This window comes from Triticum dicoccoides, chromosome 7B, assembly GCF_002162155.2.
Source record: "Triticum dicoccoides isolate Atlit2015 ecotype Zavitan chromosome 7B, WEW_v2.0, whole genome shotgun sequence".
Lineage (NCBI taxonomy): Eukaryota > Viridiplantae > Streptophyta > Magnoliopsida > Poales > Poaceae > Triticum > Triticum dicoccoides.
In genome coordinates this window covers 249262488-249278224 of record NC_041393.1, presented here as the reverse complement: position 1 = coordinate 249278224, position 15737 = coordinate 249262488, and the positions used below count along the sequence as shown (strand labels likewise).

At 46.6% G+C, this 15737-nt stretch overlaps 1 protein-coding gene across 1 annotated transcript; it reads right to left on the bottom strand.

The window, feature by feature from the left end:
- Positions 1-1474: 1474 nt before the first annotated feature.
- LOC119336706 (ankyrin repeat-containing protein At5g02620-like) lies at positions 1475-5231 on the bottom strand. Its single transcript, XM_037608776.1, has 4 exons — positions 4953-5231; positions 4114-4789; positions 3029-3438; positions 1475-2655 (listed from the first exon to the last, which is right to left on the bottom strand). Exons 2-4 carry the CDS (start codon positions 4478-4480, stop codon positions 1780-1782), a joined length of 1653 nt encoding a protein of 550 aa, XP_037464673.1. The 5' UTR covers positions 4481-4789; positions 4953-5231; the 3' UTR covers positions 1475-1779.
- Positions 5232-15737: the final 10506 nt, after the last annotated feature.

Sequence of the window (15737 nt, the reverse complement as noted above, 5' to 3'; positions counted from 1 at the left end):
CAATACAATGTTCTCCTCGATCTTCTTGGAGTTCTATTCGATGTAATCTTCTTTTGCGGTTTGTTTGTTGGGATCCAATAAATTGTGGGTTTATGGTCAGATTATTCATTGAAAGTATTGAGTCTTTTCAGAACTTTATTATACATGATTATGATAGCTTTGTATTTCTCTTGAATCTATCCGTTTGGTTTGGCCAACTAGATTGATTTATCTTCAGTGGGAAAGGTGCTTTGTAGTGGGTTCAATGTTGTGGTGTCCTCACCTCGTGACAGAAGGGGTAGTGAGGCATGTATTGTATTGTTGCCATTAAGAATAAAACGATGGGGTTTATTCATATTGCTTGACTTTACTTTGTCTACATCATGCCATCTTGCTTAAATCGTTACTCTGTTTGTCATGAACTTAATGCCATAGATGCATGCTGGATAGCGGTCGATTGGTGGAGTAATAGTAGTAGATGCAGGTAGGAGAAGGTCTACTTGTCACAGACGTGATGCCTATATGTGTGATCATTGCCATGAATATCGTCATAACTATACGATTTTCTATCAATTGTCAAAGAGTAATTTGTTTACCCACCATATGCTATGTGTTCGAGAGAGAAGTCTCTAGTGAAAACTATGGCCCCTGGGTCTACCTTTATCATATTATAAAAACCAAAAATACCTTGCTGCATCTTTTTACTTTTCTTTTTATCCATCTATCACTATCAGAATTAATCCTTGCAAGTAAAGAGTTCAGCGGGATTGACAACTCACTTGCCCGTGTTGGGTGCAAGTATTTGCTTTGTGTGTATAGGTGCCGAAGACGAGAATTTGTGTGGTTCTTCTATTGGTTCGATAAACCTGATTCTCAATGAGGAAAATACTTATCTCTACTGTACTGCTTCACCCTTCCCCTTGAGGAAAAATCCCAATGAAGTTTACGAGTAGCAGCTGGCAGTAGGATATACAATTTGGACTTCTGACCGACGAGCCGGCATGGCCTTCAAGACTCACCATACACATGTCTTCAATAGAAGGACAATGCCGACCACATTTTACTTCAGTGTGTGTATGCTCGAGAAGTTTGGCACTTATGCTTAACCTCTATGCGGCTGAATGTGCAATGCCTGAGTAAAAATGACCATTTCCTGGATTGGTGGCTGTCGCAAAGAAAGCTCTTCAGGGCGAAAGAGAAGCGAGGCTTCGATGCGATGGTGATCGCAGTTGCCTGGTCTCCCTGGAAGCAGAGGAATGCCAGGGTCTTCGGTAGAACTCAGCAACAAAAACAGCGGAGTCAACTGTGCAGTGCCATCTTAACGGAATTGAGGGATTGAAAGATTGCTATAGGTGGTGTGGATGGTTTCAAGATATTTGTGAGAGAGTAGTGTTAGAACTTTGGTAGGTGTGGGTGTGATGTTATCTTTGTCGAATGTTCGCATCTCCTGTAAATCTTTTGCTCCCTTCTCTAAAAATATGATACACCGTTGGCGTACTCTCTAGAAAAACGGTAGGTACTACTGCAAAATTATGCGTACAAGAAGCCACTTACAAGGACTACCACGAATCCATACAGCATGCAACAGACAGATCCAGGTGCCTTATCTCCATCCAGGCTGCAATACAAGCACAGCTGAGGTGATGATATTGTTTCAGCAGCAAAAGTACCTTCGGTTCATGTCAAAATGTCAAAACCCCACTGGAAGTTATTCATCATTCGAGCGAAGAGACTCGAGCGAAACAGCGCCTGATGATAATAACTATGTACAGATCCCCGCGACGCGATCGTCACCCTGACCTACAACGCGTACATCTTCTTGTACTCGGTGTTGATCAGGTCCGGGTCCGAGTCGACCGGCATGGACCATGACCGGGACTGGCTCGCGGAGGCTTTCCTGATCTTCCTCATGCTCTTCTCCTCCATCCTGTGCGCCACGATGCAGTAGCACATGGAGCCGAGGGTGGTGAGCATGATCACCGCGCCGATGGCCATGGTGCACCAGGCCAGCCACCAGTCGCCGCGGCCGACCACGACGTATGTCAGCGCTATGAAGGCGGCGGAGATGAAGAGGCACGCCAGCCACATGAGCTTGTTCATCACAAACACCATCCTCCTCTTGGCCTTCTGCTCCACCACGATCAGCGACGTCTGGACGACCACGACGGCGAGCGAGATGAAGAGCGCCAGGGAGTCGAACACCAGGAACATTATGAAGGCCGGGTCGCTGGCCACGTACGCCTGCCCCAGCGACATGCCGGGGGGCGCCTGGCTCATGTCCTCCACGAAGTTGCCGGGCACGGTGAATATGGCGGCGAAGGCGACGGTGGCGATGAGCACCGCCACCACGGTGTTGGAGTTGATGGCGTTGTTCAGGCCGCCGATGTGGAGCTTCTCCAGCCTGCTCTTGATCTTCTGGACCTGCATCTTGGTCTGCCGTGTCTGCTTGATCTGGGACTGGACGTCGTGCCTGATATCGCTCACGGTTTGCTTCAGCTGCTTTGCCGGGTTTGCAGGATGCACCGGCTCTTTTGCAGTTACCACGCCGCCGGCGTCTCTCAGAATGTTAATGAGTTCTTGGTTGTTCATCTTCTCAGCAATGGCAAGAGCAGTCTCTCCTGACCTGTTAACTGCATTGACATCAATCCCTTCAACTGATAGTAGGGTCTGCACTATCTGCAAGGAATTACACATGTATCAGTCAAGGTACAAAAACCACTGCAAAATAGGAACTGGAAAGTTCTCAACAGAACAATTACTAAGAGACATCAGTCCTTTTTTCCAAGAACCTAAGCTACTTCATGTTTATGTTCAGCTTCAGTGAAATATTATGCCTCTAACAGGTTCAAATAATCTTGTTCTTAATTTTTTTATTTACTAAAAGAAAAAGAAACATCATCACATTCTAAGCAGAAAAGATGTTTACAGCAAAAAAAACTAGGCATAGCAAAATTAGGTTCAGTAAGTAACAGGACAGGATCACAGGATAGCAAATGATTGATAAACTATTTTAACTGTAGAAAATGATTCAAAATGCCTGTTCACTTACAACGATATTGCCCTTCCGAGTCGCAACATGCAGTGGCCTGTTCCCCTTGTTATCTTCTAGATGGCTAACTGAGAAATCAGGCTTCAATAACTCAACCACAATTTCAGCATTCGTTCCTTTGGACGCCATATGCAGTGCCGTCTGTCCCTTCTTGTCTGTTCTCAAACCAATCCCTGGATCCTTATTTAACAAGGATCTTACAACTTCCACATGGCCCATCCTCGCCGCGGAATGCAAAACTGTCTTCCCATTGTTTCTCGCAATCTTGGCAAGGCTAGCATCGGTTTCCAGTAGGAGGTTGACAATATCAATGTGACCCTGAATGGCAGCAGTTTCCAAAGCTGTGGCGTTTACAGAGTTTGTGGTCATAGCAAGAGCAGGAAAGGCCTGCAACAGCTCCTTCAAAACATCTGCAAAATCAAGAAATGGAAGAGGAGAATAAGCCACAATTCTTTTGGAATTTTACCTTAAATTATTATCAAGCAAGTTATTACAGCTACGGCTTACGACTGTAATTCGATCTCCACTATCAGAAAGTCAACGGATCAGAATGATATAAGCTCCAATAGAGAATAAAGCAGACTGAGATAAGATCTAACTAGTGGTTGCATTATATCCAACGTGCACAACACAACTACGACTATCTCTTATTACATCACACCATAACTTCTTTGAGAATAACCCAGAATTTCCCTAGCCCTCATAAATCAGGACTGCTAGTGCTACAGAGAAACTCAACTTGTCAGTTGCCACCTACATAATAAAATAGTCAAGACTAGAGCTAAATCAAATCAGGTATGCATTCTTTTCAGACATTAATGAGAAAAGGATGGCCAGATGTTAGCACTTGTTCTTAGATGAAAAGATTATGAACAAAATCACTGTTCTTGAAGTGAGTACTACTATGCCACCAACTCAATCAGATAAGAATAGGCATTTTTTTGACCCGAAGCAATCTACTCACTGCGCCAAAATCTATGCCCAAATCCTGATTACAAAGACTTGTAAGGAATCATTTCACAGGCTTGGATTGAAAAGAATTATCAGAACAATATGCTGGACTGGTGAACAGGAAAACAGCTTACCCAGATGGCCCTGCTTGGCGGCGATGTGGAAGGCGTCGAAGCTGTTGCTGGCCTTGATCCCCGCCGTCTGCATATCAGACACCTTCAAGATCTCGCGCACCACCTCGGTGTGCCCCTTGTCGGCGGCCACGTACAGCGCCGTCTCCCCGTCCTGGTTCGGCCGGGCGGCCAGCTCGCCGACCAGCTCCCGGCCGGATTCGGCAAGGATCCTCTGGACGTTGGAGACGTTGCCGGCCCTCGCCGCGAGGTGGAGCGGCGTGTCACCGCGCTTGCCGGGGCTGTCCTTGCTCCGCCGGAAGTTCTCCATCCCCCGGAAGCTCTTGAGCTTCTCCAGCGCGCCCAGGCGGAAACTGGTCTGCCTCTCCATGTCAAAGCCCAAGAATCAACTGGACGTGACCGGAGGGATTCCTCAATTTGTAACGCCCCTGTTCTTGCGAAAATCCAGGTAACCCCTTGCCTCACCAACTCCGGCGATTACGGTTGCTTCTCTTGATTAGATTAGGAAAAAACAAGCCCCCTGATTTGCAATTGCTAGGGACCTGAGATTGTGATCGGGAAAAATCCAAGACTTGCCTTCTCTGATTGACGGGAAGCAGAGCTGCCTTGCACAAAACCGTTGCAAGCGCTGGGATCCCAACCAATCAATACCCCTGGGCCATGAATAGAGCACCTGATACTGCAAAGGGGAGAAGGCAAATCTCAGCATTCGTGCCAGGTTTTGGCACGGCGGCCGATCCTAACAAAGGACATCTCCAAGAACCGAAGATAATAAGAAAAGCTATGGAATTCAAACCAACAAACTGAGACAGGAGAAAAAGGGAAAAAATATGAAACCTTACCAATTTCGCCCCAAAAGGCAGTGCACCAAAGAAATGATGGGGTTGATGCTAGAGTTCCCAAAACCCCACGCTCTCTTGCGCCAGTCGCCAGGAACCCAGATGGCAGGCAGGACCTTCCAATGAGCCAAGAAAAAAGAAGGGAACCAAGGTCCAGCGGGAATCTTGGACCTCCCTTAGCTTTTATTCTTCTTGTTTGTTGGCTCCCCTCCTCCTATCCTAGAGCTCACTTTCAGGGTTCACCACCTCTGCTTGGCCTCTTTGCACCCAAGTGAAGACAGCACGGTTGGTTTCTTGAATTTCCAGCGAATAATTAACTGCGCAAGTTGGCGGTCTTTATTGGTTCCCATTTCCTTTTCATGTTTATTTTTCATTTTCATGCTGGAGCTCCCACTAGCTCGATAATAATAGTAATATAAACGATGATGATAACGGTAAGGTATTGTGTAATATTGCCTCAGTCTCATATTAATTGTCGTTCAAACTGATTTATCTGGCAGGGATTATATTATGTTAGAAAATAAAAGGCTCAAAACAGTTTTTCTGATCATAAGCATTTGCAATTAGCATGGTGGCATAGTCGAGTTGGTCATTTTCGTACATGTGATCAATCCTCCTTCACTTTCCCTATCTGAAGAATCCAGTGGTGGTGATTGTGAACATCAAAAAACACTTGTTATTAGATAGAGTATAAAATGAGAAAAAGGGAAACAGTTCTCCTTCTGGTTTATAAAAGATCGAAATGGCCATACCTTACACGTGATGCCGGCAGCATTCTTTTAGAGCAACTCCAATGAGGCGACCCATTTCGTCCGCCGCCGTTCATTTGGGTCGGCGCTGACACAAAAGGCGGCCCAACGCGCCGACCCAAACGGACGCGTGTCCGCTTAACGTCCGCATGGCGATCCATTCCCGGCCCATTTTTGAACTGGATTTGCGTCCGTGCGGACACGAGACGAATGCGCGCGCGCCTACTCCTCTCCTCGGGCCCGTCGGTCGGTGGCAGCCACCACCATTTCCTCCCATTTTCTCAAAAACGCTCCCCCCGCGCGCGCTTGCTCACGCCCCAACCATGGACGGCGCCATCGACCTCGACCTCGACGCCGCCGCCGGCCTCGCCTCCCTCGCCTCGTCCGGCGCCGCCGCCCCCGCCGGGAAGGGCAAGCCTCGTGCCCCGCGCAAGATGGCCGCCACGACCAAGCCAAAGAAGGCGCTGACGCCCGAACAACGGGCACGCGAGTCGGCCAAGAGGAAGGGCCGGAGGCACGCCGCGAACGTGAGGGATGAGGCCGCCGTCGTCGCCGCCACGCAGCAGGAGGTCACCAACGCCTGCATCGCGGCGGCAACGAGGGAGGCGCTCAACATGCTAGGGTTAAACCCTAGCCAGCACGGCCTCGTCCAAGCCGCCGTCGCCGCGACCAGCACCGGCTCGTCGGCGTTTCCTCGGATGGTGCTGCCCGACTCGCCCCGCGGGTTGTTGGAAATATGCCCTAGAGGCAATAATAAATTAGTTATTATTATTATATTTCCTTGTTCATGATAATCGTTTATTATCCATGCTATAATTGTATTGAAAGGAAACTCAGATACATGTGTGGATACATAGACAACACCATGTCCCTAGTAAGCTTCTAGTTGACTAGCTCGTTGATCAATAGATGGTTACGGTTTCCTGACCATGGACATTGGATGTCGTTGATAACGGGATCACATCATTAGGAGAATGATGTGATGGACAAGAACCAATCTTAAGCCTAGCACAAAGATCGTAGTTCGTATGCTAAAGCTTTTTCTAATGTCAAGTATCATTTCCTTAGACCATGAGATTGTGCAACTCCCGGACACCGTAGGAATGCTTTGGGTGTACCAAACGTCACAACGTAACTGGGTGGCTATAAAGGTGCACTACAGGTATCTCCGAAAGTGTCTTTTGGGTTGGCACGAATCGAGACTGGGATTTGTCACTCCGTGTAAACGGAGAGGTATCTCTGGGCCCACTCGGTAGGACATCATCATAATGTGCACAATGTGACCAAGGGGTTGACCACGGGATGATGTGTTACGGAACGAGTAAAGAGACTTGCCGGTAACGAGATTGAACAAGGTATCGGCATACCGACGATCGAATCTCGGGCAAGTACAATACCGCTAGACAAAGGGAATTGTATACGGGATCGATTGAGTCCTTGACATCGTGGTTCATCCGATGAGATCATCGTGGAACATGTGGGAGCCAACATAGGTATCCAGATCCCGCTGTTGGTTATTGACCCGAGAACATCTCGGTCATGTCTGCATGGTTCCCGAACCCGTAGGGTCTACACACTTAAGGTTCGATGACGCTAGGATTATAAAGGAAGTTTGTATGTGGTTACCGAATGCTGTTCGGAGTCCCGTATGAGATCCCGGACGTCACGAGGAGTTCCGGAATGGTCCGGAGGTAAAGATTTATATATGGGAAGTCCTGTTTTGGTCACCGGAAAAGTTTCGGGTTTTATCGGTAATGTACCGGGACCACCGGGAGGGTCATGGGGGTCCACCAAGTGGGGCCACCAACCCCGGAGGGCTGCATGGGCTAAGTGTGGGAGGGGACCAGCCCCAGGTGGGCTGGTGCGCCCCCCACAAGGCCCAAGGCGCAGGGAAGAGGGGGAGGGGGGCAAACCCTAGGGCAGATGGGCCCTAAGGCCCACCCCAGGTGCGCCTCCCCTCTCTCCCCTTCTGGCCGCCACCCAGATGGCATCTGGGGGCTGCTGCCACCCCTGGGGAGGGAACCCTAGAGGGGGCGCAGCTGTTGGCGAACGTAGCAGAAATTCAAAATTTTCCTACGTGTCACCAAGATCTATCTATGGAGAAACCAGCAACGAGGGGAAGGAGAGTGCATCTACATACCCTTGTAGATCGCTAAGCGGAAGCGTTCAAGAGAACGGGGTTGAAGGAGTCGTACTCGTCGTGATCCAAATCACCGGAGATCCTAGTGCCGAACGGACGGCACCTCCGCGTTCAACACATGTACAGCCCGGTGACGTCTCCCATGCCTTGATCCAGCAAGGAGAGAGGGAGAGGTTGAGGAAGACTCCGTCCAGCAGCAGCACAACAGCGTGGTGGTGGTGGAGGAGCGTGGCAATCCTGCAGGGCTTCGCCAAGCACCGCGAGAGAGGAGGAGCACTTGGGAGAGGGGGAGGGCTGCGCCAGGGGCAAGCGTGAAGCTCCCATGCGCTTCCCCACTATATATAGGGGTGGAGGGGGCTGGTTTCTTGCCCTCCAAGTCCATTGGGGCGTTGGCAAAGGTGGGAGGAAAGAAATCACATCATTTCCTTCCCCACCGATTGTTATCCCCCCTTTTAAGGGATCTTCATCTTATCCCTTCGGGATATGATCTTATTCCTTCTAAGGGAGGATCTTGGTGCGCCTTGACCAGGGGTGTGGGGCCTTGCCCCCACTACCCACATTCATGTGGGTCCCCCATGCAGGTGGGCCCCACTTCGGAACCTTCTAGAACCTTCCCGGTACAATACCGAAAAATCCCAAACATTTTCCGGTGGCCAAAATAGGACTTCCCATATATAAATCTTTACCTCCGGACCATTCCGGAACTCCTCGTGACGTCCGGGATCTCATCCGGGACTCCGAACAACATTCGGTAACCACATAGAAACTTCCTTTATAACCCTAGCATCATCGAACCTTAAGTGTGTAGGCCCTACGGGTTCGGGAACCATGCAGACATGACCCAGACGTTCTCCGGTCAATAACCAACAGCGGGATCTGGATACCCATATTGGCTCCCACATGTTCCACGATGATCTCATTGGATGAACCACGATGTCAAGGACTTAATCGATCCCGTATTCAATTCCCTTTGTCTAACGGTATTGTACTTGTCCGAGATTCGATTGTCGGTATACCAATACCTTGTTCAATCTCGTTACCGGCAAGTCTCTTTACTCGTTCCGTAACACATCATCCCATGATCAACCCCTTGGTCACATTGTGCACATTATGATGATGTCCTACCGAGTGGGCCCAGAGATACCTCTCCGGTTACACGGAGTGACAAATCCCAGTCTCGATTCGTGCCAACCCAACAGACACTTTCGGAGATACCTGTAGTGCACCTTTATAGCCACCCAGTTACGTTGTGACGTTTGGTACACCCAAAGCATTCCTACGGTATCCGGGAGTTGCACAATCTCATGGTCTAAGGAAATGATACTTGACATTAGAAAAGCTTTAGCATACGAACTACGATCTTTGTGCTAGGCTTAGGATTGGGTCTTGTCCATCACATCATTCTCCTAATGATGTGATCCCGTTATCAAAGCCATCCAATGTCCATGGTCAGGAAACCGTAACCATCTATTGATCAACGAGCTAGCCAACTAGAGGCTTACTAGGGACATGGCGTTGTCTATGTATCCACACATGTATCTGAGTTTCCTATCAATACAATTATAGCATGGATAATAAACGATTATCGTGAACAAGGAAATATAATAATAATAACTAATTTATTATTGCCTCTAGGGCATATTTCCAACAGTCTCCCACTTGCACTAGAGTCAATAATCTAGTTCACATCGCCATGTGATTAACACTCACAGGTCACATCGCCATGTGACGAACATCCAAAGAGTTTACTAGTGTCATTAAACTAGTTCACATCATCATGTGATTAAGACTCAATGAGTTCTGGGGTTTGATCATGTTTTGCTTGTAAGAGAGGTTTCAGTCAACGGGTCTGCAACATTTAGATCCGTATGTACTTCACAAATCTCTAGGTCATATTGTAGATGTTGCTTCCACGCTCCACTTGGAGCTATTCCAAATGGTTGCTCCACTATACGTATCCGGTTTGCTACTCAGAGTCATTCGGATAGGTGTTAAAGCTTGCATCGACGTAACCCTTTACACCGAACTCTTTATCACCTCCATAATCGAGAAACATGTCCTTATTACTCCAAGGACAATTTTGACCGCTGTCTAGTGATCCACTCCTTGATCACCTTTGTACCCTCTTGCTAGACATGTGGCAAGGCACACATCAGGTGCGGTACTTAGCATAGCATATTGTAGAGCCTTCGTCTAAAGCATAGGGGACGACCTTCGTCCTTTCTCTCTCTTCTGCCGTGGTCGAGCTTTAAGTCTTAACTTCATACCTTACAACTCAGGCAAGAACTCCTTCTTTGACTGATCCATCTTGAACACCTTCAAGATCATGTCAAGGTATGTGCTCATTTTAAAGTACCATTAAGTGTTTTGATCTATCCTTATAGATCTTGGTGCTCAATGTTCAAGCAGCTTAATCCAGGTTTTCCCTTGAAAAACACTTTTCAAATAACCCTTTATGCTTTCCAAAAATTCTACATCATTTCTGATCAACAATATGTCAACAACATATACTCATCAGAAATTCTATAGTGCTCCCACTCACTTCTTTGGAAATACAAGTTTCTCATAAACTTTGTATAAACCCAAAATCTTTGATCATCTTATCAAAGTGCATATTCCAACTCCGAGATGCTTACTCCAGTCCATGGAAGGATCACTGGAGCTAGCATACCTTTTAGCATCCTTAGGATCGACAAAACCTTTCTGATTGTATCACATACAACCTTTCCTTATGAAAACTGGTAAGGAAACTCGTTTTGACATCCATCTACTAGATTTCATAAATGCAGCTAATGCTAACATGATTCCGACGGACTTAAGCATCGCTACGGATGAGAAAATCTCATCGTAGTCAACTCCTTGAACTTGTGAAAAACTCTTCGCCACAAGTCGAGCTTCATAGACGGTGACATTACCGTCCACGTCCGTCTTCTTCTTAAAGATCCATTTATCTCAATGGCTTGCCGATCATTGGGCAAGTCCACCAAAGTTCATGCTTTGTTCTGATACATGGATCCTATCTCAGATTTCATGGCTTCTAACCATTTGTCGGAATATGGGCCCACCATCGCTTCCCCATTGCTCGTAGGTTCATTGTTGTCTAGCAACGTGACCTTCAAGACAGGATTACTGTACCACTCTGAAGTGGTACGCATCCTAGTCACCGTACGAGGTACGATAGTGACTTGATCCGAAACTTCATGATCACTATCATAAGCTTCTACTTCAATTGGTGTAGGCGCCACAGGAACAACTCCTGTGCCCTCCTACACACTAGTTGAAGTGACAGTTGAATAACCTCATCAAGTCTCCACCATCCTCCCACTCAATTCTCGAGATAAACATTTCCTCGAGAAAGGACCCGATTCAAGAAACAATCCCTATTGCTTTCGGATCTGAATTAGGAGGTATACCCAACTGTTTTGGGTGTCCTATGAAGATGCATTTATCCGCTTTGGGTTCGAGCTTATCAGCCTGAAACTTTTTCACATAAGCGTCGCAGCCCCAAACTTTCAAGAAACGACAACTTAGGTTTCTCCAAACCATAGTTCAAACGGTGTCGTCTCAACGGAATTACGTGGTGCCCTATTAAAGTGAGTGCGGTTGTCTCTAATGCCTAACCCATGAACGATAGTGGTAATTCGATAAGAGACATCATGGTACGCATCATATCCAATACGGTGCAACTATGATGTTCGGACACACCATCACACTATGGTGTTCCAGGCAGTATTAATTGTGAAACAATTTCCACAATGTCTTAATTGCGTGCCAAAGCTCGTAACTCAGATACTCATCTCTATGATCATATCATAAACATTTTATCCTCTTGTCACGATGATCTTCAACTTCACTCTGAAATTACTTGAACCATTCAATAATTCAGACTTGTGTTTCATCAAGTAAATATACTCAGTATCTACTCAAATCATCTATGAAGTAAGAACATAACGATATTCACTGCGTGCCTCAGCACTCATTGGACTGCACACATCAAAATGTGTTACTTCCAACAAGATGCTATCTTGTTCCATCTTACTGAAAACGAGGCTTTTCCAGTCATCTTGCCCATGTGGTATAATTTGCATATCTCAAGTGATTCAAAATCAAGTGAGTCCAAACGATCCATCTGCATGAAGTTTCTTCATGCGTATACACCAATAGACATGGTTCGCATGTCTCAAACTTTTCAAAAACGAGTGAGTCCAAAGATCCATCAACATGGAGCTTCTTCATGCGTTTTATACCAATATGACTTACATGGCAGTGCCACAAGTAAGTGGTACTATCATTACTATCTTATATCTTTTGGCATGAAAATGTGTATCACTACGATCAAGATTCAATAAACCACTCCTTTAGGTGCAAGACCATTGAAGGTATTATTCAAATAAATAGAGTAACCATTATTCTCCTTAAATGAATAACCGTTTTGCGATAAACATAATCCAATCATGTCTATGCTCAACGCAAACACCAAATGACAATTATTCAGGTTTAATACTAATCTTGATGGTAGAGGGAGCGTGCGATGTTTGATCAAATCAAACTTGGAAACACTTCCAACACATATCGTCAGCTCACCTTTAGCTAGTCTCCATTTATTCCGTAGCTCTTTTATTTCGAGTTACTAACACTTAGCAACCGAACCGGTATCTAATACCCTGGTGCTACTAGGAGTACTAGTAAAGTACACATTAACTTAATGTATATCCAATATACTTCTATCGACCTTGCCAGCCTTCTCATCTACCAAGTATCTAGGGTAATTCTGCTCCAGTGGTTGTTCCTCTTATTACAGAAGCACTTAGTCTCGGGTTTGGGTTTAACCTTGGGTTTCTTCACTAGAGCAGCAGCTCATTTGCCGTTTCATGAAGTATCCCTTCTTGCCCTTGCCCTTATTGAAACTAGTGGTTTCACCAACCATCAACAATTGATGCTCCTTCTTGATTTCTACTTTCGCGGTGTCAAACATTGTGAATACCTCAAGGATCATCATATCTATCCCTGATATGTTACAGTTCATCACAAAGCTCTAGCAGCTTGGTGGCAATGACTTTGGAGAAACATCACTATCTCATCTGGAAGATCAACTCCCACTCGATTCAAGTGATTGTTGCACTCAGACAATCTGAGCACAAGCTCAACGATTGAGCTTTTCTCCCTTAGTTTGTAGGCTAGGAAAATCGTGGGAGGTCTTATACCTCTTGACGTGGGCATGAGCCTGAAATCCCAATTTCAGCCCTCGAAACATCTCATATGTTCCGCGACGTTTCGAAAACGGCTTTGGTGCCTCTACTCGAAACCATTTAACTGAACTATCGCGTAGTTATCAAAACGTGTATGTCAGATGTTCGCAACATCCACAGACTACGTTCGAGGTCCAGCACACCGAGCGGTGCATTAAGGACATAAGCCTTCTACGAAGCAACGAGGACAATCCTCAGTTCATGGACCCAGTCCGCATAATTGCTACTATCAACTTTCAACTAAATTTTCTCTAGGAACATATCTAAATAGTGGAACTAAAGCGCGAGCTTACGACATAATTTGCAAAGGGTTTTTGACTATGTTCAGGATAATTAAGTTCATCTTATGAACTCCCACTCAGATAGACATCCCTCTAGTCATCTAAGTGATTACATGATCCGAGTCAACTAGGCCGTGTCCGATCATCACGTGAGACGGACTAGTCATCATCGGTGAACATCTTCATGTTGATCGTATCTACTATACGACTCATGCTCGACCTTTCGGTCTCTTGTGTTCTGAGGCCATGTCTGTACATGCTAGGCTCGTCAAGTCAACCTAAGTGTTTCGCGTGTGTAAATCTGGCTTACACCCGTTGTATGTGAACGTAAGAATCTATCACACCCGATCATCACGTGGTGCTTCGAAACGACGAACTTTCGCAACGGTGCACAGTTAGGGGGAACACTTTCTTGAAATTTTAATGAGGGATCATCTTATTTACTACCGTCGTTCTAAGCAAATAAGATGCATAAACATGATAAACATCACATGCAATCAAATAGTGACATGATATGGCCAGTATCATATTGCTCCTTTTGATCTCCATCTTCGGGGATCCATGATCATCATCGTCACCCGCATGACACCATGATCTCCATCATCATGATCTCCATCATTGTGTCTCCATGAAGTTGTCTCGCCAACTTATTACTTCTACTACTATGGCTACTGGTTAGCAATAAAGTAAAGTAATTACATGGCGTTGTTCAATGACACGCAGGTCGTACAATAAATAAAGACAACTCCTATGGCTCCTGCCGGTTGTCATACTCATCGACATGCAAGTCGTGATTCCTATTACAAGAACATGATCAATCTCATACATCACATATCATTCATCACATTCTTCTTGGCCATATCACACCACATATCATACCCTGCAAAAACAAGTTAGACGTCCTCTAATTGTTGTTTGCATGTTTTACGTGGCTGCTATGGGTTTCTAGCAAGAACATTTCTTACCTACGCAAAAGCCACAACGTGATATGCCAATTGCTATTTACCCTTCATAAGGACCCTTTTCATCGAATCCGATCCGACTAAAGTGGGAGAGACTGGCACCCGCTAGCCACCTTATGCAACACGTGCATGTCAGTCGGTGGAACCTGTCTCACGTAAGTGTACGTGTAAGGTCGGTCCGGGCCGCTTCATCCCACAATACCGTCGAAACAAGATTGGACTAGTAACGGTAAGCATATTGAACAAAATCAATGCCCACAACTACTTTGTGTTCTACTCGTGCAAAGAATCTACGCAATAGACCTAGCTCATGATGCCACTGTTGGCGAACGTAGCAGAAATTCAAAATTTTCCTACGTGTCACCAAGATCTATCTATGGAGAAACCAGCAATGAGGGGAAGGAGAGTGCATCTACATACCCTTGTAGATCGCTAAGCGGAAGCATTCAAGAGAACGGGGTTGAAGGAGTCGTACTCGTCGTGATCCAAATCACCGGAGATCCTAGTGCCGAACGGACGGCACCTCCGCGTTCAACACACGTACAGCCCGGTGACGTCTCCCATGCCTTGATCCAGCAAGGAGAGAGGGAGAGGTTGAGGAAGACTCCGTCCAGCAGCAGCACGACGGCGTGGTGGTGGTGGAGGAGCATGGCAATCCTGCAGGGCTTCGCCAAGCACCGCGAGAGAGGAGGAGCACTTGGGAGAGGGGGAGGGCTGCGCCAGGGGCAAGCGTGAAGCTCCCATGCGCCTCCCCACTATATATAGGGGTGGAGGGGGCTGGTTTCTTGCCCTCCAAGTCCATTGGGGCGTTGGCAAAGGTGGGAGGAAAGAAATCACATCATTTCCTTCCCCACCAATTGTTATCCCCCCTTTTTAGGGATCTTGATCTTATCCCTTCGGGATATGATCTTATTCCTTCTAAGGGGGGATCTTGGTGCGCCTTGACCAGGGGTGTGGGGCCTTGCCCCCACTACCCACGTTCATGTGGGTCCCCCATGCAGGTGGGCCCCACTCCGGAACCTTCTAGAACCTTTCCGGTACAATACCGAAAAATCCCAAACATTTTCCGGTGGCCAAAATAGGACTTCCCATATATAAATCTTTACCTCTGGACCATTCCGGAACTCCTTGTGACGTCCGGGATCTCATCCTGGACTCCGAACAACATTCAGTAACCACATAGAAACTTCCTTTATAACCCTAGCGTCATCGAACCTTAAGTGTGTAGACCCTACGGGTTCGGGAACCATGCAGACATGACCGAGACGTTCTCCGGTCAATAACCAACAGCGGGATCTGGATACCCATGTTGGCTCCCACATGTTCCACGATGATCTCATCGGATGAACCACGATGTCAAGGACTCAATCGATCCCGTATTCAATTCCCTTTGTGATGTAGGGCAAA